The 26572-nt window shown below is 35.6% G+C and overlaps 1 protein-coding gene across 1 annotated transcript in view; it reads right to left on the bottom strand.

Annotated features, from left to right (window-relative positions):
• Positions 1-2355: 2355 nt before the first annotated feature.
• pknox2 (pbx/knotted 1 homeobox 2) overlaps positions 2356-26572 on the bottom strand; it is a 112391-nt gene continuing 88174 nt past the window's right edge. Inside the window, exons 8-19 of the mRNA XM_058790229.1 lie at positions 21399-21570; positions 19506-19691; positions 18393-18528; positions 17877-17974; positions 15119-15238; positions 14828-14904; positions 14480-14658; positions 13207-13443; positions 7918-8109; positions 6076-6218; positions 3298-3512; positions 2356-3199 (exon numbers count right to left, since the gene is read on the bottom strand). Coding sequence (XP_058646212.1) covers positions 2368-3199; positions 3298-3512; positions 6076-6218; positions 7918-8109; positions 13207-13443; positions 14480-14658; positions 14828-14904; positions 15119-15238; positions 17877-17974; positions 18393-18528; positions 19506-19691; positions 21399-21570 — 2587 coding nt within the window. The 3' untranslated portion in view covers positions 2356-2367. The remainder of the gene's footprint in view (positions 3200-3297; positions 3513-6075; positions 6219-7917; positions 8110-13206; positions 13444-14479; positions 14659-14827; positions 14905-15118; positions 15239-17876; positions 17975-18392; positions 18529-19505; positions 19692-21398; positions 21571-26572) is intronic.

The following is a 26572-nucleotide window of genomic DNA, read 5'->3' as shown; positions in this document are numbered from 1 at the left end:
GTGCATAAGTCATGCTGTTCTGTATGTATAAAAACGTGAAATATGCTCAGTTTATCTAGTCTTATATTTCATTTAATGAAAAATATTTATTATGGAAAATATATAATACTGTTCAAAAGTTTGGGGTAGGTAAGACTTTTAATGTTTTTGGAAATCTCTTATGCTGACCAAGGCTGCATTTATTTGGTAAAAAATACAGTAACGACAGTAATATTGTGAAATATTGTTACAATTTAAAACAACTATTTTCTATTTTAATATATGTGACCCTGGACCACAAAACCAGTCTTAAGTGTCAATTTTTTCGAAATTGAGATTTATACATCATATGAAAGCTGAATAAATAAGCTTTTCATTGATGTATGGTTTGTTAGGATCGGGCAATATTTGGCTGAGATACAACTATTTGAAAATCTGGAATCTGAGGGTGCAAAAACATCTAAATATTGAGAAAATCACCTTTAAAGTTGTCCAAATTAAATTATTATCAATGCATATTACTAATCAAAAATGAAGTTTTTATACATTTACGGTAAGAAATTTACAAAATATCTTCATGGAACATGATCTTTGCTTAATATCCTAATGATTTTTGGCATAAAAATCGATAATTTTGACCCATACAATGTATTTTTGGCTATTGCTACAAATATACCCCAGTGACTTAAGACTGGTTTTGTGGTCCAGGGTCACATATTTTTAAAATGTAATTTATTCCTGTGATGGCAAAGCTGAATTTCCTGCATCCATTACTGCAGTCACATGACTCTTATATGCTGATTTGGTGCTCAAGAAACTATTATTATACAGTATAAAAACTAATGGGAGGAAAAACAGTTGTGCTGCTTGATATTTCTTTGGAGACCATGATGTATTTTTTCTTCCAGATTCTTTGAAAAAATATGTTTTTCAAACTTTTGAACATACACATAATGTGGAAATGAACAAAGAAAGCACAAATACAAACAAATTTTATTTCTCTACACTCACAAAAGACAACAAAGGGTCAAGTAAAGCATCCATTTTTTCAAAGTAAGGAATCCACAAACATCAGATAAAAATGAAAAGAATAAATAAAGATAAAAAAAAAAATGCTCAAGTTTAAGAAAGCTAACTATTGGAGGCTTTTCGAATCGTCAGTACATACTTTGAGTTTTTATTCCTGAGGTGATTTGTGTAAGAAATCCATAAGAATTATTTTAAATCCAGATATTTTTATGATTCTGGACTGTAATCGAGGAGTTCTATTACATGTTCCAGTCTATCTTCATTTTTATTTCATTTCAGAGGTTTAGCTGTTCTACGGGGCCCTCTAGAGTCTGACAGTGCTGCTTCAGTCCATTGGCTGGTGCTTTAGGCAAAACAACATGTTGTAGTCTCCTTCAACTCATGGTACCCCTGATGGTTAGGCTCTGTAAAGAGACAGAGAGTGCTGTTAGGGGCATAAATTTTGCGTGAAAACCTGATGTTAAGTGTGAAAAATAAAGTGCACAATGCGGCTGCTAGAAATAATGAAGAATTTTTTTCTTTAAAGCCTCCTTTAGAACAGATAAAATTGTTTTATATGTACATTTTTTGTAATATAGATTAGATATATTAGCAAGGATTATCCAGACTTCCAGAAAAGTGGTATGAATTAGGCCTATTAGACTTTTTTTTCACTGATTTTAAATGTGGAATTCAATAAAATACACTCTTTAAAAAAAATGGTGCTATATAGCACTAAAAGTGATTCTTGGCTCGTAATCATAGGGGAACCACTTTTGGTGCTATATAGCACCATATATTTAAAGGTGCTATACAGCACCTTTGTCAAATGGTGCTGTGTAGAACCATAAGAGGTGCCATATTGCACCATATTTCTTCAACAAAAATGGTGCTAAACTTTGGCTCGTAAAGAACCTTTAAAGGGGCTTAACAGGTTCTGTATATGGTAGCGGTGCTATATAGCACCTTAATCACCCCAAAGAACCACTGAAGAACCATACAGGAGCTTAACAGGTTCTGTATATGGTAGCGGTGCTATATAGCCCCTCAGTCATGCCAAAGAACCGGGGAAGAACTGCTGAAGAACCACTGAAGCACTAAGATTTAAAGCACCAAAAGTGGTTCCCCTATGATTACGAGCCAAAGAACCACTTTTAGTGCTATATAGCACCATTTTTTTTTAGAGTGTAGGTTATGGAAATATGGTAAAAATATTAGCCAATTCTTTTAAAAAACAAAAACACAATGTGCGTTGAGAAGCAGATTCATATTTAAATGCAATAGGTCATTTTTTGCATATTAACACAAACTCTTAACACAAAATGATTTTCACACATACAGTAGGGACACAAATGATTTCCAGCACCATATATCATAAATTTAAGTCACTTTGATGATTTTCTGAACGTCCCATATGACAGCCACGAAAACGCCAATGAGAAGGATGCGTTTAAGTATATAGATGAGAGTGACTGTACCAAGCGTCATGTCTTGTTCCACAAGAGGGCGCTGCTCTGGACAGTTCACTGCGTTTCCTCTAGCTGCTCCCAGCACAGTCATGATGTCTACTAGATTGAGTTTGCCCTCCTCTCTGGCCTCTCTAATCTCCTCCTCGAGCTCCTCGGCGGCCTCCGCAGCCTCCTCAGCCTGCTCCCCCATCAGCGTACCCTTAGCACCCTTCAGCCGGGGAGGCGCGAGGGAGCAAACGGCCCTCAGGCGGCTGTACGATTGCAGCTGTGCTACGTTGGCGCGCAGGAAGAGGAGCAGCACATTGAGATCGTTAAGCGGGCAGCCCAGTTTCTGGCCGCTCATGAGCCCCAATCCGGGAAGCACCTCGTAAAGTGAGAGGAAGGTTGTGTCCCAACAGAACAAACGCAGCAGGCTAAAGAGAACAATAGGAGCTAGCAGCACATAGATGGCACCGTTAGCTACGCTAATGACCTGGAACACAAGTAGGCCAGTAATTTTACACTGAACTAGCTCAGGCACCCAGGGCTGGTCACGGAGGAGGCCGGTGCGCACAAAGCAGCTGAATTCGTCTTGTAAAAAGGCGGAGAGGTGGAAGTAGATGAGGTATAGGCACGAGGTGGACATGAAGGTCAGGAGCAGGAAGCCTCGCAGGAAGAGCATGCTGACCAGGAAGTAGGAGCCATGCTTGCACTGCATGTATCTTTCCAACAGGGGGTACTCAAAGTAACGCTTGCGCTTGGCTCTAAAAAGACAAAAATAAAACGATTTCATGTTTAATATCTGAAAAACAAAAAACTATTTTTGAAAATAAAATGTAAAAAGGTTCAGATTTGCATGTACCTCTCAAGCTCAGCCTGAAACTGCAGTGGGTTTTCTGATTGCTGTTTTAGGTCCAGGATGCTTTGAGCCAGGCGGACAGAGCGGTTGTAAGACTTGTCCAGCTCGTCGATGATGAAGAACAGGTCAGAGGTCAGGCTGGGCACGGCCAGATACCGCCAGATCAGAGCCGGCAGGTACATCATCATGGCCATGACCAATAAGGAGTATGGAAACATCTGCACAAGCAAGACCAAAACCAGTTCCATCATGAGAAGAACAGTTTACTGAAGATTTTATCACAGAGTACAATAGTAACGAATATGTATGTTTTTATTTCTTTCTTTTATTCATGTATTTTTCATTCATTCATTTAAATGTATTTACTTACTAAAATATTACTTATAATATTTGTATTATAATATTTGTGTATGATTTAATATACATTTATAATATGTGACTCTGGACCACAAAAACAGTCATAAGGGTAAATTTGAACTTAAGATTTATACATAAATAAGCTTTCCATTGATGTATGGTTTGTTAGGATATGACAATATTTGGCTGAGATACAACTATTTAAATATCTGGAATCTAAATAATAAATAAATCGCCTTTAAAGTTGTCCAAATGAAGTTCTTAGCAATGCATATTACTAATCAAAAATTAAGTTCTGATATATTTACAGTGGGAAATTTACAAAATATATTCATGGAACATGATCTTTACTTAATGTCCTAATGATTTTTGGCATAAAAGAAAAAAATTTAATTTTGACCCATACAATGCATTGTTGGCTACACTGTTAGACATTTCTGTAATTTATGCAGTTATTATTTATATCACCCAATATAATACTGCAAATTCCCTTTATAGTAAATAACTGTAATACCCTTTGCATCATGGGAATTGTCTGTGATGTCAGACTCCACATACAGAGACTTACTGTATTTTTAAAAATTGCTGTATATTACTGTATTTGCTGTAACTGTCTCTTTGGTGCCATTCTATTGAGGTTTTTTATTTTCCTAATTTCTTACATTTGGATTGACACGATTTGCCCTGCACTGTGTCTATAACGCCACAACAGCTTGTGACTGACTACACTGGACACTGTAATGATTGGAAAATCTGTTTGTACTTCATGTCAGAAACAGCGCGAGCGCTTGGAGTACATCAGTACGTCATAAATATACCGGGGCATCACTTTACTGTCCACATCCACTGTAGATAGTATATAATATTACTATATATGTATATATATATATATATATATATATACAGTATATACACTATATATAATAGCTTCTAAATTGTTTTTTATAGAGTCGCGCCACACCACTCGCATCCGAGGAAGACACCGAATTAAGTTACCGAATTAAAATTATTTTTAAACGAGCAATGCTTGTCTTATATTAACATTAGGTTAACGAATGTGAAGTTTTGTTCAGGTGTTAGTAGTTAATGTTTGCCAACTATGTTTTTGAGAGGTTTGTGTATTCTATACAGAATTTGCCTTTTAAAAGTGTGCCATTTCTACTTCTTGTTTACCAGAGAAGACATTTCTGTCACTAGCAAAGTGGATGGTGAGCAAAGGTGGTGGCCACATTTTGGAGCAGCACCTGGGTTTTGCAGATGTTTGTCTTTTTTCCCCATTATGTTTCTGTTGCCTAAAGATTCTTTGTGAGGATGAATCCAGAGGACACAACATAATGCAATGCAAAACGTCCTAAGACAGGAGAAATGGTGAAGATGCACTGTTCCAGCATTGGAAGACTGTATTTTTAAGTGTTATACATGCAATGTTTTAAATAAAGCATTTTATATTTTGTAATTATTGTGTCTGTTTTAACTGAATGCCAGTAGTACCTATGTAGAGTAAAAATAAAATGAATTCTACATAAAAATAATAAAATCTAATGAAATCTATATTAAAATGAATGAATTACAGTAGTATACTGATGAATTGGATTTTGTTTTACAGTAATTAACTGTAAAACAGTACAGTTTGTAACTGTAAATCAAATGCAGTTTTCTACTGTAAATCTTAATTACAGTAACTTACTGGCAACAGTGTTGCCAGTAAGTTACTGTAAAAACCCTTTGAAATGTCTAACAGTGTATTGCTACAAATATACCTGTGCTACTTATGACTGCTTTTGTGGTCCAGGGTCACATATTAATGTTTGTTTACTTATTATATTACTTGTTAAATTTTATACTTTTTTACTCATTTATTTATTTATAATATTAATATGTATTTACTTATTCAGTAAAAAAAAAAGTATATGATTTATGTATTTATTTTAATATTAATATTTATTAATCTATTTATTATTTGTATTATTATTTGTCTATGATATTACCATTGGTTTGCTTATTAAATAAAAACTAATATTTATTTACTTATTCAATAAAACAATACATTTACTTATTTATAAAACTTCTTATTAGTATTAATCTCTCAGATAAATGTACGACAATTAAAATGGACACAAATGAGATAACTGTTAGAAAAGTAAAAGTCAGAGCTATAAAATTCACATTTTTCATAGTTCACATTCAGGTTCATATTTAAACGTGTGGCTTTAGAATCTAAAGTTTAGATTGCAGACTAGAACAGATCTAGTTTCTGATATCTTCTAAAACTCCAAAAGTTTTAGAAGATAATCAAGAGAAAAAAAAGCACTGTTTCCAATTGCTTTCTATTTTATGACACTGTCTAGGAAAAACAGCTGAGACATTTAAAAAAAAACAAAAAAACATGTCATTTGCCATGTATTTTCTAAATGTTTTACTCACTTTATGTACCCACAGTGAACGTTCTTCTAAGTTCCCATCTGTGTCAAACTCATGGTGCATGAGAGAGTCCCAGCAGTACGTATCCACATATGCTGCCTGCTTCACTGTGAAGTTGTTGGGTGGAAAGCAGCTAATCTGTGGGCCTGGGAGGAGAAACAGAGAAAATGAACATGCTCAGCCTGAGACATAAATGACAGTGTTCTAGCATCACTTGATGCTGTATAAGTGCAGAATCTGTGTGGCATGTCTGTAATAGCACTAGATCTTTTCCAGGGATACAGAGGGTGAAACCACCAAGGCAGGCAGGAAACACCCTTCTGTGGAGAGTTTTGCTGCCTGGGCGAGAGGGTGTGACCCAGCTGCTGAGAGGAGGCCAAGCCCTACTTTATACAGACCACTTAAACATCTGTATCACCCTCCAAAACCTACAGTCAGCCTCCAATTATGCATAACTGAGCTCCACCGAACATCTCTGCAAATTATATGATACCAAACTAGTAAAAGATATTCATAGACATCTGAGTTTCCTAAAAGCTTCCATCTTAATCTATTTATGGCAATAAATATACAGTGGGCTCAAAAACTTTGAGACCACACTGAACATCAATATAAAATATATTATATTGTATTATATCGATTAATACACATTAATGGCTAAAGATTTTGCAGGATTATGAAGTAAACGAAGTTGTTATTATATTAACAAGAAATACACCAGGATATACTGTATATTAACAGACATCTGCTTTTCTAATTAGTTTCAATCTTAATCCAAAATGAAAATGTATATACTATGGAGTGCATACACTACGGAAACTATGAAATTATATGTAATACAATTATTAGTATTACCCATTATATAATAATAGTTCATTTTAAATTATATATATAAATCTATCTATATTGTACAGTTCAATTATACAGTATATAATACATATATTAATATTACATATTAGTATTTATTGAAAATAAAAATAACTATCAAGTATAAATATATTAAACATCTAAATACATAAATTATATATAAATCTAAAATCTAAATTTGAACTAAATAAATACATTTGTGATATTGTTTTTTTAAGGCTGATAATATAATTTTTATTTTATTTTTGCAAACTGCATTAGCATGTGACACAATTTTCCTTCCACTGTAAAGTTTGTGTTGATGTATCCTAACAATAACCTGAGTGTTGTCAGACCACTATCAGAAGCAGGGATCCCTAACCCTTCTCGAGAATCAGTCTGTTTGCCTTGCACGTCTCATTTTAATTAGCATATCTTCTCGTTAGTCTGAAATAGAGAGCTGGGAAAGAGCAGACTGACTGTAATTACAGACCCTTGTCATCTCTACACGTCTCTCTTAATCATCCTCATACCAATTAACATCTGTGTGAGCTGATTGCAGACCAGCTCCAGAGGAACTGATTGCAACCTCAAAGTCGACTGCCTACACAAAACAGACAGTTCTCTTCAATGCACTGTTGGCAGGGAAGCTCAAGTTAGTGGCATTTATAGCCAGCAATTGGTACACATACTAGTCACTAAAGATTTCTCCCCTGAAAGCAACTCAAAAAAGCTGGTTTGCGATGTCATATAAATTGCTAATAATCATTAGCAGATGCTTAATTCTCATATTTCACCACGGCTTTCCTTCCTAAGCAGTGCAGATAGCACTGTCACCTCAGATGAACACTAATTACATCCAGCGTTCCATCAGCCCAGCCCTCAAGCTAATGGTCAGTCAATTAACTCAAGGGTTTGTGAAATTACTGCAGTGCCAGTGCCGCTCTGATGTCCTGTGATTCTCGCACTGACACTAGGGAGAAGAAAAGTGCTGCTAACCGATAGAAATCTCTCTGGCAAAGGCCATGGACACCAGAAGGAGCGGCAGGCCCACAGAAACGAACTTGATGACTTTATCCAATGGCAAATCTAGCTCCAGGTGTCGAATGCGATTGTCCCCATTACTGTCCCTCAGCAGGGCATCAGAGAGCATCGCCTGGGCGGCTGTGTTGGCAATAGACATGCTGGCAACTGTGGACGGCAACAGAAAAGACCAAAGATATTTTTCTGGTTAAAAGTTTTTGTGGTTTAATCATCTGTGCTGTCATTCATATAGACATCTTACACAAAATATGACCGTTAACATCAATATGAATGTATAAGGGACAACTTAACTTATGAAATAGCACTTTGATGATGTGATACAAGAACACATATGAATGATTAGTCTTACTTACAAGATAAAGTATCAAATTATGCCTTCCATGAAATTATTCCATTAAACAGTAATTATGTCTTCCATTAAATACATTAGCAGCAATCCGAGTTCGCATTAACCAAACTACTGATGTACTGCCACTTTAACACACAAGTGTTTGATTATTATATAGCACGATATTGTGCTTTTTACACACTGCGTACGAATCAGAATTATCGTCTTTTTTAACCCGTTTTGACCCCGGGTTAAGAAAAGTTACTGTTTTAACGCCGATTTTTAACCCTGGAATACCTTGAAACGATTCTCCGTAGCATCAAACAACCAATCAAAAATAGAATAGCGTTTGCCTCATTAAATATTCATAAACTTTGTACAGTCACCTAAACTTTCACGTACTTTGAAGGCGGGAAAGAAATGTCAAACATAAAACGAATTAATTGGAGTGACGAAGAGTTTTGTTCTTACAACTGTGGTCCGAAAATCTATTCAGGACAAATTAGTAAGTAACACATGCCGTTGATGTATTTGCCAAATGTTAAACAGGTAGCGTCCTGTAATCTTCCAATTCAATGCTATATATAAACGTGCAAAACATACACATAAAAACGTTAAACTGTTGTTTACAAATGTACCGTAGCCTGGTTTAAGGCTGTAAAGTATGAAGCTTTTTTCATTTTAATCTATGGTTTAGAATGATGCAGGGTTAATATATTAACTGTGGGGAAAAAAAAAAAACTTATTTGTGTACAATTACAGTACCTTATGAATTCCTTGTCCAGTAGAGGAATGTATTGTGGATCAATCCAGCAGTAAACTGGTCCTGAGGCTGGAGAGGAGAGGGATGCTGGCGTGGATCTTAAGTACAGGAGGAGGTCTGAACGAAATAAGAGGCTGTACTTGGGCTGGTTTATAGGGTAATTAAAAGAGTTAGAGAGGACTTTTAAGCCTGCTGGGGCAAAAGCAGAGAGAGCAAGAGGGTGGAGATGGACTGCAGATCTACTGAATTCCCTAACATGCTCATCAGCCCCGTGGCACCAATCCACTTCAAATGTACCCAGCTATGTGGCTTTTCTTGCCTCTGTCATTTCCCAGGTTATTTTTATTCTCCAGCCCTGAACAGCCCTGCCTGTGCAGCCATGTTCAAGAGTGCATGTACAAGAATCCACAAACACTGTTATTTCAGTTGCATACAGACCTTCACAAAGTTTAGAGCTACTTAGATTGTTGTTTAACCCATTCATGCCCAGAAAATGTTTATTTGAACGTACTGTGCAGCTTTTAGGTATAACTTTTACAGAAACCTATGCGAACATTCAGACTGAGGAGTTTGCAATCCAAGTAATCATCCAGAAATGGCCACATGAATTAAACACCTACACATGACACCATATCCAGTGAGTTGTCTACTCATATGAAGGTGTTTTATAACATCTACAATCACCTAAAAATATTCACAGATGGAAAAAGAGTGGAGACATCAGCAACTGGAATTGCCAGTGGCCTCGAATAGGTTTTAAAAAATCCTTGCAGGACATAATGAGGTTTTATCTTTATTCACAGCTAGAGCTTTTTATGAAGCCTAACTTTCCCTTGAGGTTATAGTTATTAAGGTTACAAAAATTATGACCAGAGTAACATTGGGGTTCAAGTAATTGTCCAGGACTTGGGTTTATAAATATTGATATTGCAATTGTAGTGTTGCCCCTAAACCAACATATATATATACACAGGTGCTGGTCATATAATTAGAATATCATCAAAAAGTTGATTTATTTCACTAATTCCATTCAAAAGTGAAACTTGTATATTATATTCATTCATTACACACAGACTGATATATTTCAAATGTTTATTTCTTTTAATTTTGATGATTATAACTGACAACTAAGGAAAATCCCAAATTCAGTATCTCAGAAAATTTGAATATTACTTAAGACCAATACAAATAAAGGATTTTTAGAAATCTTGGCCAACTGAAAAGTATGAACATGAAAAGTATGAGCATGTACAGCACTCAATACTTAGTTGGGGCTCCTTTTGCCTGAATTACTGCAGCAATGCGGCGTGGCATGGAGTCGATCAGTCTGTGGCACTGCTCAGGTGTTATGAGAGCCCAGGTTGCTCTGATAGTGGCATTCAGCTCTTCTGCATTGTTGGGTCTGGTGTCTCTCATCTTCCTCTTGACAATACCGCATAGATTCTCTATGGAGTTAAGGTCAGGCGAGTTTGCTGGCCAATTAAGAACAGGGATACCATGGTCCTTAAACCAGATACTATTTGCTTTGGCACTGTGTGCAGGTGCCAAGTCCTGTTGGAAAATGAAATCTGCATCTCCATAAAGTTGGTCAGCAGCAGGAAGCATGAAGTGCTCTAAAACTTCCTGGTATACGGCTGTGTTGACCTTGGACCTCAGAAAACACAGTGGACCAACACCAGCAGATGACATGGTACCCCAAACCATCACTGACTGTGGAAACTTTACACTGGACCTCAAGCAACGTGGATTGTGTGCCTCTCCTCTCTTTCTCCAGACTCTGGGACCCTGATTTCCAAAGGAAATGCAAAATTTACTTTCATCAGAGAACATAACTTTGGACCACTCAGCAGCAGTCCAGTCCTTTTTGTCTTTAGCCCAGGCGAGACGCTTCTGACGCTGTCTGTTGTTCAAGAGTGGCTTGACACAAGGAATGCGACAGCTGAAACCCATGTCTTGCATACGTCTGTGCGTAGTGGTTCTTGAAGCACTGACTCCAGCTGCAGTCCACTCTTTGTGAATCTCCCCCACATTTTTGAATGGGATTTGTTTCACAATCCTCTCCAGGGTGCGGTTATCCCTATTGCTTGTACACTTTTTTCTACCACATCTTTTCCTTCCCTTCGCATCTCTATTAATGTGCTTGGACACAGAGCTCTGTGAACAGCCAGCCTCTTTGCAATGACCTTTGTGTCTTGCCCTCCTTGTGCAACGTGTCAATGGTCGTCTTTTGGACAACTGTCAAGTCAGCAGTCTTCCCCATGATTGTGTAGCCTACAGAACTAGACTGAGAGACCATTTAAAGGCCTTTGCAGGTGTTTTGAGTTAATTAGCTGATTAGAGTGTGGCACCAGGTGTCTTCAATATTGAACCTTTTCACAATATTCTAATTTTCTGAGATACTGAATTTGGGATTTTCCTTAGTTGTCAGTTATAATCATCAAAATTAAAAGAAATAAACATTTGAAATATATCAGTCTGTGTATAATGAATGAATATAATATACAAGTTTCACTTTTTGAATGGAATTAGTGAAATAAATCAACATTTTGATGATATTCTAATTATATGACCAGCACCTGTATATATATATATATATTAGTGCTGTCAAACAATTAATCGCATCCAAAATAAGTTTTGTTTACATAATATATGTGTGTACTGTGTATATTTATTTTGTATATATAAATACACACACATACAGTATATATTTTGAAAATATTTACATCTATATTTATATTCATATAATTTATATTATAAAAATAAATTTAATATATAAAAATAACATATTTCTCTGAAATATATAAATGAATGTGTGTGTATTTATATATACATAATAAATATACACAGTACACATACATATATTATGTAAACAAAAACCTTTATTTTGGATGCAATTAATTGCAATTAATAATTTTTTTGCCATCTAATAATATTATTTTTTATTATTATTTTATCTTAATTGAACAATCCTTAACAATCCTGCAACAAAATGGTGATCATTTGATAATTTAGCAACAAGTTGCATGTATTTGTGGTAGCTATATTAGTTTGGAAAATGACACCCAGGTCAACTAGAGTCATAGTTTTTAATTATCAAAAATGATCTACTGAAACACAATAGATTATGACAACAATGTATACAAACAAATAATTAAAAAGCTCCCCTATCATCACTTGCTCTGGAAGAACCATTTAAAAAAACAACCAAGAAAAGGATAATGAGAAACATGTACTTCACAAAGACCAACTGCAATAACATTCAGAAACATCCTGTCTTTTCTAAACATCACATCAGAAACAGGTGATTAAATCTGTAGACACAGTAAGCCGAAAAGCTCAGAAATATCTTCACAGTTTTTGTTTCGTCCTTCACATAAAATAAAGAGGGGCGTTTCAGGGTGTGATACGCACCTGTAAATATGTCTCTTTTTTTCCTGCAGTGTTCTTCAGTAAACGTCATTTGTAGGTCCTGCGGTTTCAGAAGGGCACGAGAGTTTTGTTCCGTACGTGTAAGAGATGCTTGGCACTCTGCGTCGAGTCTCCCAACATGCGTTTGTTTTGAACGAGGCTGATGTTTTTTCAGCTGACAGCATCCTTGTTGATTGTGCCACTGCCTTTTGACAGTTTGGAAAATAAATATGAAGTGTCTGGGTAAATGCATCACTATCAAATGTACATACATTGTGCTGTCAGGCATTTAGATTGTTTCTTTTTTAATCTTCGAAGACTGAATATTTCGTTAACTCTACAAAAAGAAAAAGAAAAAAGAAAGAAAGAAACATGCCTAAAACATCCACTCATTGCATGGTTATCAATATGACTGTAAGAGGGTAGACATTATGTCATGCTAAGACACCTGAGAACCAAAGAGACATATTAAACAAAGTAAGGCTTAAATGGATTATATGCATGAGAGTAGCATGAGCGCTTGGCTAACGGCCCAATATACAGTACAATGTTCTTCTGTCCTCCTTCGAATTCTCACTTAACATGAATTTTATTCATTCATCGAGTCCCTCCTCTTCATTCTGATTGGATGTTCCACGGCACTTAGTGTCCACTGGAAACCTTCAGGCGGTGTTGAGATGTGTTGCCATGGGGATGAGTAGGAGTTAAGTCAGTTTTGACATTTTCGTCTATCTGATCCTTTATTCAAGTCCTTCGTTGTGGTTGAGGCCCAGATCTCTCCGAGCCATCTGTCTGCCTCCCTCGATTTCGTCATCTTCTTCTTCGTCTTCCTCCTCGTCGATTCCTTCCTCTTCCTCCTCTTCGTCGTCCTCCTCCTCTGTGCCGTCCATGGAATCATCAGTTCCTCCCAGCATGGCTTGCTGCATCGCCAGTGTGGCGGAGTCTGAGGACAGAGACTGCAGGCCGTCCATGCCAAGAGAATCTGACAAACATACGCACAGAAACACAAATACGTATCTTCACTAACAGGTATTATTGTACACAGCCAGGAACACTCATCCATTTAAAAACAAAAAATGCTTTTTGTTATAGAAAGAAGCCTCTTTTGCTCACCAAGTCTTGCTCAAAAATAAAGCATAAAAATGTAATATTGAAAAAATATTATTATAATTACAAAAACAACTGTTTTCTATTTTAATATATATTACAATGTAATTTTTTCTTTTATTTAAAAGCTGAATTGTCATCAGCCATTACTCCAGTCACATGATCCTTCAGAAATCAAACTAGTATGCTGAACATTTATTATTATTACCAATGTTGAAAACAGTTGTGCTGCTTTTTTTTTTTTTTTTTTTTTATATTTTCAGGAGTCTTTGGTAAATAGGAATTTCAAAAGAACAGCATTTATTTGAAATAGAAATCTTGTAACATTATGAATGAAATTATAAAAAAATGATCAACTAAAAATATATTTACTATCACTTTTAATCAATTTAATACATTCTAGTTGAATAAAATCATTACAAACCCAAGCTTCTGAATATTAGTGTGTGTGTGTGTGTGTGTGTGTATATATATATATATATATATATATATATATATATATATATATATATGATAAATATAATTTCATTATCTGTAATGCATTCCATTTCAAGCCTAAAAAGTGACAGAACGTATTAAAATCTCACAAAAAAAGTCATGAAAATGTATAAAGTAGATATTTCATATTTAACTTTGATAGAAGAGTAATTGATTGTTTAAAATCTCTAAATTAATTATTTAATAATTAATAATTTGCATTCTATATGTCAGTACTATCTGCAATTAAAAAACAGAATTAAACTGAACTCAAACAACAGTCTTCTGTAGAACTTTGTATCACAGAATTCTGAATTTGTCTCATATTTGATGAAGTTTGCATTATTGATTCTCTTATTTCCCTGTTTATTTCCCTTTGAAACAATCTGTATTAAATAAAGCACTTGACTCGAGAATGTGTTCATAGTACATACTGTCTGAATTGTTTGTGGAGTGGGATCCGTGTGTCTGCAGGACTCCAGCTACAATGGAGTCGGGCCAGAAGCGCTGCGTGGGTCTGTGCTGAGATTTCATCTTCTTGGCTTTGGGAGCAGGGTCAGGATTACTGGCATCCAGCATGGGCTGCAGTATACGCCTGCGGGCGTTGATAAACCTTTCAAAAGACAGGAGAGAGTTAGAAAAATGACGCGGAAAAGACACATGACAGGATTTCTGCTGGATACTATGTGTAAAGCATATACAAGTTTTGTGATTTTGTTTATGGCCATTAGATGGCGCCATTTTGCTGTGAATTACACTGTAAAAACACCAGTCGTTCTTACCAGTTGTTCACCTGTAATAAGGTAAGATTTGTTTGTGCCGCGATCTGTCTTTTCTCATCTTCTGTAGGATAAGGATGCTGGAAACCAAAAAATAAACGATGAGGTATTATTTAAAAGGTATATCTTTATTTTTAGTCTTTTTAAGTAAATGTACATTTTGTATTTATTTATGTAAGTTCTAATGAAATTCAGAACCAGATATGATTCAAATTAAGTGCATTTTCAACTCCCCAAGCCTCTCTTTGGTTTGTAGGGCAACAATGTAAGAAGAAAACACTTTCTTTTTCTCACCATGAGATGCTGGAAGAGCCAGGAACGCATAATGTTTGTGGCATGTTTGGGAAGGACGCCTCTTTTGTTTTTTGATTTCTTGTCATCGCCGTCCAAGAGTGAGGACAAGTCCAGGTTCACCTTGGAAGGAAGAGAGAAGAGAGACGAGAAAGTGAGCGGGGGAGAGGGAGGGGTAGTTGCCACGGAAACAAAGAGAGTCGCCAGTCACCATTTCTTTGGCAGGGGCAGGAATGCCTTCAGTCACCATAGCAACGCAATGGGAGTAATGATACCTAAAATTAAAGCCAAGGAGGGTACATTTACTGAAGCCTTTCATCAAGTAAAAGAGCTGCGGAAAATGCAGTCAATTTTTCTCTTTTCATCAAACTTATTATACGCTCTGAAGTACGATTAATGTAAGGCGAGCAGGAAATGCAAAAGAGTTTTAACGGATGCATGCTAAATTAACTATTTATTTTCTTTCGGTTTACGCCATTCTGAGACTGGCATATTAACATTTCAGAGAAGTTTAAGATGCATAATCTGCGAGAGCTCCGTGTGCGAATAAATAAATTAATAAAAGAAAAAAAAGGAAAAATTAACATTTCCACTTTGAAAATAAGGATAATTAATTTCATGCTACCATTGCCACTGAAAGCCATAAAAAGCAGCAGCTCCCCACTGATTTTAAAATTTTTAAATAAATAAATAATAATCAAGCTCTAAAAACAACCTCCTCATTACATTTGCAGCTGGGTGTCATGTGGCTCTTTCCCCATTCCTCTACACAAACACACACACACACACACACACACACACACACACACACACACACACACACAGAGAGTAAGTGTGTGATTCAGGAAGCAGGGTGAATTAATTGGAGGCTTCATGCAGGGGTATTATTACTGAAAGCTTGTCGGAGATGTAGCTACGGGCGGAACTCTATTCCCAGCCTGCGTGTAGTGAAGCGCCTCGGCCCAAAGTTGGGTATCCACACAGGCTCCAGCTGTCTATCAAACCCCAACTCACCTGACTCATAGATGAGGCATTAAAATACAAACTAACAGTTCTAGAATTCCTAAATAACTTGCATCCTGTACACACTTCAAGTGAGCAAAAACATAATGGTCTTAACTACAGGGCAAGCATTAATGTGGAATACCAATCAGCTTGAACTTTGACTTTATCAATAAAAAAAAGTGAGTTATAAAAGAGGAGCAAAAGCAAAAGATTATATATGCGTATATTTAAATAGTTTCTGAAAAAAAAGCTAGTAATGACACCGAACAAAACCAATTCATAGTATTTGTACATATAAATTCATATATATATAAAATTTTTAAATAACTTGTTTCTTTTATTTAATAATAAAGAAAAATATGATAAAAGTATAATTAATTAATTTAATTCATGTAATAGAATGTATATTATGTATATTTTGTTCTAAAAATAGATTTTCTAAAAAAAACTAGTAATGACATGGGAACAAAAGCAATATATATATATATATATATATATATATATATATATATATATATTCATGTAACCCTGGACCACAAAACCAGTCTTAAGTGTCAATTTTTGGAATTGAGATTTATAAATCATCTGAATGTATGGTTTGTTATGATAGGACAATATTTGGTCGAGATACAACTATTTGAAAATCTGGAATCTGAGGGTGCAAAAAAATCTAAATATTGAGAAAATCACCTTTAAAGTTGTCCAAATTAAGTTCTTAGCAATGCATATTACTAATCAGAAATGAAGTTTTGATACATTTACAGTAAAATATTTACAAAATATCTTCATGGAACATGACCTTTATTTAATATTCTAATGATTTTTGGCATAAAAGAAAAATCGATAATTTTGTCCCATAAAACATACACATATTGCTACACATATACCCCAGCAACTTAAGACTGGTTTTGTAGTCCAGGGTCACATATATATACAGTATATACATATATATACACATACACATATACATACATACACATAAATAAATATATAGAAAATTCAGATTTAAAAAAATATATATTTTTTTATTTATTTAATAATGACAATTTAGAATTTTCTTATAATTTATTTATTTTCCCCATTTTGGGCTTTAATGAAACGAATGGAGAAAAAAAAGAAAAAAAGTAAGGCAAGCAAAAATGCAAAAGAGTTTTAACTGATGCATGCTAAATTCACTATTTTCTTTTGCTTTACACCATTCTGAGGGTTTAAGATGCTTAATCTGCAAGCGCTCAATATGTGAATAAATAAATAAATTAATTAAATTTATATAAATTTATTTAAAAAATCATAATCTTAAATGTGTAAAACCATTCTTACATGAATTGTTGCATTCACTAAATGGGGCAATTAATGCATGAATGGATTTATTAATTATTTACACAGAAATTTGTTCTGCTTGTGTTTCATGAATAGGCCAATGCTGTTCTAAATTAATAGGCCTCAAAAAGAGTCATCATTAGCAGGCATTAAAATATATAAAACATATATAAAAGTGTCTGAAGCCATGTAAATGCATAACAAATAATATTTATATACTATGTATATTTTAAAAATCTATATTTTTTTATGTTTAGTATAGACAGAAAATATAAAGGGGATGTATAGAATGTCAGAAAACTTCTTTTGTTTCTTTGCAACAGCAGTGATTCAGTGTTACAGGCATGGTGCTGTAGTGTAGAAATGTCTAGAGTTTCATTAGCTGTGAAGATACAGCCCCGTGAGCATGTGTTGTCTGTCGAGCGGTTACCCTCACCTGATTGTTTTGGATTTGGATGGTTCCCTGTGGTAACCCCTGGGTCAACACCTGCCCCTGTGAGGTAACCATTGCCACCGGCTGATACAGCGTCCCACCTGTGGGAATCAGTCACAGACACGGGAGCGCGGTTATCACACACTTTACCTGCCTGTAGAAAACATACTGTAATTACCCTGCAGCACAAAAACAAACCATTTCACCTCCCTTTCACTGCGGCAAAATAAAACAAAAGGGTATTCGGAGAGGCTCAAGAGGAGAACAAGGAGTTCTTGTTTTGACGCTAATTAGCTTGATTTCACAGTAATTAGACGTTCTTTATTCACAATGCAAAATTATTTTTCTGTGTAAAGAGAGAAAATTAGTAAAGAAAGAACTATATAAATGTAAACAATGTACATGGAAGTCCGTATTTGCTTCCATTAGATGTCATGAAGTTGGAAAGAAAAGCTGCTCTGAAAGCTGAGATCTCTGAATTTATAGCAAGTAAAAGGGACTGATGATTGGCCTCCTCACCTGAGACCACCTGAGAGTTGATAGTGGTCATGGCAACGTTGTTCTGTTGCAGCGAACCGGCAGGGACCACGATCCCAGAGGGGTTTATCGTGCTGGAGACAGAGGTGAGGGATGGGGATGAGTTCTGAAGCAGGTCCTGAAGAGGAGGACGAAACTCTGGTTAGTGTCCACATTTCAATTTCTTGGGAAAAGTAATTTGGTAAGAAATTATGGCTGCCAATTTAACATGTTAGTTTAGTATTATTAAAAAATAATTCATTGCTAAAAACTATTTTAAAAAGACAACAAAAATTAGCACTTAACAATTAAAAAGAAAAAATTAGGGTTGGCGAATTAATGTTAATGTTTAGTATGATTAAAAATAATAAATTGTTAAAAACATTTTTTTTTAATTAACAATAAATAAAAACAATTAACAATAAAGTTGTATATATATATATATATATATATATATATTCAGAGATAAATAAATAAAACAATAAACAACAAAAATGAATAAACTAAATATAATGGTTTAAATGAAAATCGACAAATTCACTACCATTAAAAATTTTGGGGTCGGTAAGATTTTGTAGTTTCAGAAGGAAATCTCAATTATTCTAATTTTATGCTTAAGAAACATTTATTATTACTATCAATAATGAAAATATTTGTGTTGCTTTATATTTTTGCAATACATTCTTTCAGGATTCTATGACGGATGGAATGTTGATCAATTTAAAGTGTCCTTACTGAATAGAATCTAAAAAAAAATAAAAATCTTATTGACCTCAAACTTTTGAACAGTAAAGTATATGTGGTTAATTCTGATTAATCTGATCATTTGATAGGCATTTTAATTCAATTATAATCGATTGACTGTTCTACATCTGTTCAACGTCCAAAAGTGTGTACTTTAAGTCTTCTCACGCAGAGGTCAGCAAAGTTCAGCAGGAACAGCGAGGGCAAGCCAGATGCGACCTTTTGCATCCCCGGGAGAGGAGCTTGTGTTCGTGCAAGTGTAAATGTTACTGATGTGAGAGTCTGTGCATTCATATGACACTGTGTTTATGTGTTAGAAACAACCTTTAGCCTTTAGACTGAAGGTCTAGGGAGATTGTATTTGTGAGTGACCTGCTGCAGGCCGAGGTTGGTCTGTGATGGTGAATACGGGCCGCCCAGGTCGTTCCGTAGCAGATTGTCACTGTGCATCTTGGTCTTGAGGCAGGTGATGTAACGGTTGCAGAAGTCTTTACAGAGCTCGTTCACCTTCTCCAGTTCCAGCAGGTGAATCCGCAACACTTGGATCGCCTTCACCATCTACATAACACAAAAGTAGATACAGGAATCAGTTTATGAAAAATTCTTGCATTAGAGTGGTCTAAACCAGTGTTTTTTTAGTATTATTTATATGTATATATTAAACGATTAATCGTGATTAATCGCTTCCAAAATAAAAGTTTTTGTTTACATAATATATGTGTGTGTAAAGTGTATATGTATTATGTATATATAAATACACACATATACAGTATATATTGTGAATATATATATATATATATATGTGTGTGTGTGTGTGTGTGTGTGTATACACACACACACACATTATTATTTCAGTTTTAGTTTTTTTTAGTTTTTTTCAGGTAGTTGCCAAACCAGTCTAATATTTATATATCATATTTTATTTCAGCCTTATTTAAATGACCAGAAATTATATTTAGTAGTTTTAGTGCTAGTAACAATAACAAAACTGGCCTAAACAATAATTTTGCAAGATGCCAAAAATAAAAAAATACACCATTAAAACTGACAAAAAGAGCAAAGTGAAAAAATACAGTCAGTAAAACACCCATTGGTATAAATAAATAAATTTCAATGTCATTGTTTTAGATAACCAGTTTTAAAGATATTATTTGAAATGTATTTATTTATTTTTCATCAGTTCCTCATACTAAACTATAATAAGAATTTTGAAGACCTATATATTGTGCACCTTTTATAATATTTTCATGATGCTTTTTTATCATTAATTGTGTGAAAATGATCAGCCAGGACATTCTGGAAAATAACTCAATTCCTGGAAGAATATTATATGGATCTGAAACTACATTAGTGTGAGTAAATAATAATATTAATAAAAAAATAATTTGTAAATGAATTATTCCTTTAAATAAACTACAATCACTCTACTCAAAAGAAAAGCAGAAGGGTTTTTCTCACTTTCTTTCCCACAATTATCAGAGGTTACCTAGCCATCCCTCCCCGTCACTATTTGCCTGGATGTGTTGTTTAATGCTACAAACACTTTTGATTTCTGCTGATACAGTTGGACACGACTGAACTTTCCGTTCCAGCTAGCCATTCAAACAGTCACCGCCCAAAGTCAGAACTCAAGGACGACCAAATGGGCTAAAAAATGCTTTGCCAAGGAGGAGATAAATCTGCCAATTACTGCAGCTCGTTTAATCAGGGCTCAGTGCCATCTCTCTGAGGCGAGAAGGAAGTGCAGCGCGGGCGCTATAACTGTCGCGGTGAAGAGTTAGTGAACGGAAGACCCGTGTGTGACCAGTGTGTCGTAAAGCACACAGATGCAGAGTTAATTGACTGAGCAGCGCTAGTCGGCCGAGCGCCCCGGTAATGATGAACAGTGACCTTTTTCCTCCTCCTTCCCTTAATTTCTAATTACTGTTAACTGTCTTGCAGGGCACAGAAGAGGAGAGATGATGAATATGAGGAGGAGAGTTAAAGCAAAGAGAACAATAGAGGGGGAAAAAAAGAGCTATGGACAAGAGGTGGCCGAGTGTCATTGAGACTAATACTACTGACTTTTTATTTTCAATAAAATGTTACTTAATGTCATATTTCTAGGCTGTTTAATCATTAAAGTGCCTCAAAAGACGTATAAAGTGCAAATATGCCAGCAGAGGGCAGTGCAGATGTAAAGGAAGTAAACAGGTTTTTAAGAGCTGAAATTAGAAGCACGGCAGGTGATACAAATGCAGCAACAAGAGCCTAATGAGTGCTTACCAGGTTGTCTAGTTCAGGGTCCTCGCTGAAGAAAGGCTTGTGGTCCTGTTCTTGCTGGTGGACGAAGTTCTCGATGTCGACGTCAAAGCTGGCGGAGGTGATGCATTCTGATCCCTGCGTGGCTTGTTCACACTTCTCAAACAGCAACGCCAGAAGAGGAAAAAGAGGATGCCTGCAGGACAGAGATGGCTATTATTATTTTTACAGCATGCAGTATGTACAGTATACTGCGCGCAGTATGCAAAAGTCCTAGATGACATGCCAGAATTATATCCCATAATGCCATGCGCTTGACTCATCCTTTCTTTTTAAAATAATGGAATGAAGCCAGAAGAAAAAACAAGTGGTTTTTAACACTCCCAAGTGACTCATTAATTGATCAAACTGAACTTGAATATTTTAATCATTTGGGTTCCAAATTCAAAATAACTTTGTAATTGTAAAGATATGAATACATTTCTATATGCAGTAGACACGATTCAACATATCTACGTTAACAGGTTGTGTATTATACTACTTTCTGAAACATACATTACATTTAAAATGTGATCAAACACTTTTACATTGATATAAAACAATTCTATTTCAGATATATGGTTTTCTGTTCAACTTTCTATTCATGAAAGAAACCTGAAAAAATAAAAGCACCATAGTTTCAACAAACATATTAAGCAGGACAACTTTTTCAACATTGGTATTAGAAGAAATTTTTTTTTTTTGGAGCAACAAATCAGCATATTAGAATGATTTCTGAAGGATCATGTGACAATGAAGACTGGAGTAATGATGCTTAAAATGTAGCTTTGTCATCATAGGAATAAATTGCATTTTAAAACAGTTATTTTAAATAAATAAAAAACAATAATAAAAAATACTGTATTTTTGGTCAAATAAATGCAGTATTGGTGAACATAAGATACTCTTTTCATAAACATTTAAAAAAATTTACCAACTCCTAACTTTTAAATGATAGTGTATATCCTTTCACACACCATAAGTGTTTCACATATTCTGTAGGAAGTTGAGTATATATTGCGCAGTATGCAATAAGCAGTATTTACTATGTTAGCCAGAAAATAACCAGTTTCTTTGCTGCAGGCAGGACAGATGACAATACCCAGCAGCTGAATATATAATCTTCGTCATCTTCATCTGATTGTAGGCATAAGCTCTGTCTAAAGGTTTCTTCTAGCAAGTTGACATTTGTCATGTTAACAGCATTAACATTTCCTGTATCATCAGAGAATGAATATGTTTGCACTGGTTTAAGTCTGTCTAGAGAGAGGCGTCTGCTGAAGTGCAAACCTAATGAAAGCTCAAATTCACTCAGCTCAGCCTCTGACATGCAGAACTCTGATTTAATTAATAAGAAAACAATATCACCACAAATGATTAAGGGTCATGCTTTTCCATTAAGACTCTGTCCTATGCTATCATCATGCATCATATCCAGACTACAACAAAACTAAAGAGCAGTAAGATCATAAATTGAAAATTTTAGGGGTTAATTAATAATTAATGATCAATCATCAATGAAATTTGGTTGTTTAGAAGTGTTTTAGTTTCCATTTGATGCTGTCATAGTAGTGATCCTGACTCCAAATATTCATTTATGGTTTATATAAGCGTGTAAGGTCGTTAAGATTTTCACATTGTTATAAAAAAGACTCTTTGTTCTCACCAAGGCTGCATTTATTTAAAGGGGTTATCGGATGCGACATGCACTTTTACAAGTTGTTTGAACTGAAATGTGTGTTGGCAGTGTGTGTACACAACCACCCTATAATGATATAATATTAATCTCGTTAAATAATTTCCCCTTTCTCATATCAAGTCATTCTCAGATCCCTCTCTGTGTGACATCACACAAACCAGGCCCTCCAACGACAGTTTTTAAAAAAAAAAGATTTGTTTTTGGCGTTTTTGCCTTTTATTTGATAGGACAGTAGGTAGACAGGAAACGAAGTTGGAGAGAGAGAGGGGGGACGGGATCAGGAAATGTCCGCGAGCTGGGACTCGAACACGGGACGCCCGAAGCGCAACGGCGCTACATGTCGACGCACTGCCCACGAGGCTATCGGCGGCGACCTCCAACGAATGTTGATTGACACTAGCATTTTACCTTAGACCCGCCCTGAGTGAACTGTCATCAGTCCACCATTTTTTCGACGCTGGAGCAGATGTAGACAAGAATGTCTCCTAAGCGATTGAGGAGTTCTGTTGTTGGATGTAATAATTTACACATTACTCATTTACACCCGACATCTGAGCCGCTGAAGACGCATTGGATTATGTTTGTTTTTGAAGGGAATGCACCCCCCCCCCCATCTACCTAAATGCATTTATTTTCACGCAAATCATTCGTGATCCAGCCTCACCTACAGAAGAAGTGAGTATAAGGCTCTTTCATGCATCTCTGCAAACCGCCTTTCCTAATAGCATGCTAGTTAGCAAGTTCCACAGCTAAAGTTAACAGTATCATGAGAACGGCTTGTTACCCCACGGAATAGAGGGGCGGGGTCAGCAGAGCTCATTAGCATTTAAAGGAGCATGGACTAAAACGGCTTGCTGAAAACAGAGCAGATTTTGACAGGGTAAAAAGGGTCTTGTTTTACACTACCATTGAGAAATTTTAACCAAAGTATGTTATAAACTTTTCATTAAGACCCTAAAGAATCATATCAACTTGTGGAAAATGGGCATCCGATGACCCCTTTAAGCGAAAAATACAGAACAAACAGTAATATTGTTTTATTTTAATGTTTTTAAAAGCCATTACTCCAGTATACAGTGTTACAAGATCCTTTTATTCTATTATTTTATTTTATTATATTTTATTTGAATATGGTGTTTATTATCAAAGTTAACAGCTGTGGTGCTTAAAATGTATTGTTTCCACAATAATATTTTCCAAGATTCTTTAATGAATAGAAGGTTAAAACTAAAAGCAATTATTTGAAATATTTTCTAAGAATGTAAGAGTTGTTACTGCCACTTTGATGATCAATTCAATGTGTCCTTGGTGAAAATACATGGAAAAAAAGCACAAATAAATTTTGACTCCCCAACTTTTGAATGGGAGCGTATGTTTCTTTAGTCACAAATAACAATTCCTGGTACATTTTGAATCTGTTCAATGAGGAGTCAGTTTCAAACTCTGTAATGACACTGAATAATTCACTGAATGAGTGAATCTTTTAACTGCCTCTTTAAAAAGATCCTGTTCATAACAGTCATTTGTTCCCAGATCGGACACATTAGCTTGTGCTGTGTTTGTTGTTGCATGCAAGAAACACTATGTCAAAATAGTATCCAAAGTAGTGTCCTATCCTATCCTATCTTATCCTATCCTATGTGGGTTCTTGTGTGTACATATGTATTGTTTTTTTCTTTGCGGAGCCTGTTTGAGAGACTGAGAGAGGCTGTGAGACTGGGTGAGGGGCCCAGGCTCCGGCTGTAACCCACCACTCTCATTTGCAGCCTTTAATAGCTGGCTATATTAGACTCTAATCTGCCTGATCCCAATTTAATGCCGCTCCCTCCAGCTGACGTGACAGGAATACTAAACAGGCTCGCAGTGCTGAGCAGCGAGGCGATCTGCGCTCCCTCCGGGCTCGTCCTGCTCCCCTCCGACGTGCCAGCCCCTCTTCCTCTCTCCCCTCCCCAGTCACACTAAATCCTGGAGGGCATGGCTGGGTTATCTCTACCCTTCTCTCTCTTCGCAGGCCTGGATCATAACCCGGACACAGCCCTAAAGGCCCAAAGCCAAAGGATGCTATCAATTTAGCTCTCCGAGGATTTGGCAAGTAGGCTGAGGAACAAACTACCCAAAAATTAGAGCATAAAATCGAATTGGAAAGTTAAGCCACAAGGCACAGGTTCATCCGAACACTCACATTCCCTGGAGTGAGTCTAATAATGCTGCATTATCTTCATTAGGAGGTTATATTTCATAACATTCATCTGCAGCAGAAACTACCTCCGTTTTTTTTGGAAACTTCAGTCATGCCTTGCATACAGATGCGATGATGGACAAGAAGCAGCTCTTATTCTGAACATAACATTTCTGATTGCATTATCTCAGACGACATAACAAGCGCAGTAAAATCTTTGTTACTAAAGATGGCCAGAACACTTACAGCAGTTACTCTATAAACTAATTGCCTCGGTTGTTTCAAAGGCTAAATGAGGTTGGAAAAACTCTTAAATGTAATCTGATCTCTCTGAGCAACTCCAGACTTTTAAATCTCTTCATCTATGCGTTCTGGATGAGGCTGTGTGCCACAAAGTGCCGAGCTAATCGGTTAATCTTTCAAAATGTGCCGGTTAAAATGAAACACTTAATGCTATTTGTCTTTAACCTTTAGTTATCATCTCTCAACTCTTGCGGGAAAGACTGTCCAGACTGCCATCCCTCAAATGTGAAAGAGTGGGCTCGTATAACTGTAAGCAGAGGGGCCATTAGAAGGACTTTTACATTCAATGATAGACAAAAAAGCAGTTGTTAGAATAGAATAGAACTTTGAATTCACTCATCAGACAATACAGATCAAGACGTGTACAAAAAAGTGCGCTAGTGTAATTCAAATTACAAACAAATAATTCCAAAGGGCAGGTTACTGCAATGAATACAGTTTGGTTCTGACTCACTTCCAATGTATGGACTGAAATACAATGGAAGTTAATGGAAACATTCTTGATTTTATTTTTTTCCCCTGAAAGTCATTTAAAGTCAATTAAAAGAAATTCATATGGGTTTGGAAAGACACGAGAGTGAGTAAATAATGACAGAATTTTAATTTTTGGATGGACTACTCCTTTAAGGTTTGAGAAAGCAAACAAAACACACAAGAAAATCAAACTTTAGTCACTTTGAATTCACATTGATTTGTATGAGCAGGTTCTAGTAATGAAAAGACTTGACTGATTAAATCAATGAATCTGTCAGAGAGTAGTAAGTGAATTAACACCGGACTCACTTACTAAACTGCAGCATGGCTTCAAAATGAACAGAGAACTGTGTTATGTTGGTTTTAAATTATTTAAATTACACACCAGTAGTTCATATCACAAACAAATGACTTATGAGCAGGTGGTTTTAATGAATTGAAACTTGGATGAAGACTCACAAACTCCAAACTTAAATAAATAATTGTGTATATGATATTTTGAAA

The sequence above is a fragment of the Onychostoma macrolepis genome, chromosome 10 (assembly GCF_012432095.1).
Source record: "Onychostoma macrolepis isolate SWU-2019 chromosome 10, ASM1243209v1, whole genome shotgun sequence".
NCBI classification, from domain to species: Eukaryota; Metazoa; Chordata; class Actinopteri; order Cypriniformes; family Cyprinidae; genus Onychostoma; species Onychostoma macrolepis.
Note: the sequence above shows the minus strand (reverse complement) of the source record. Positions and strands in the feature narration are given on the sequence as shown.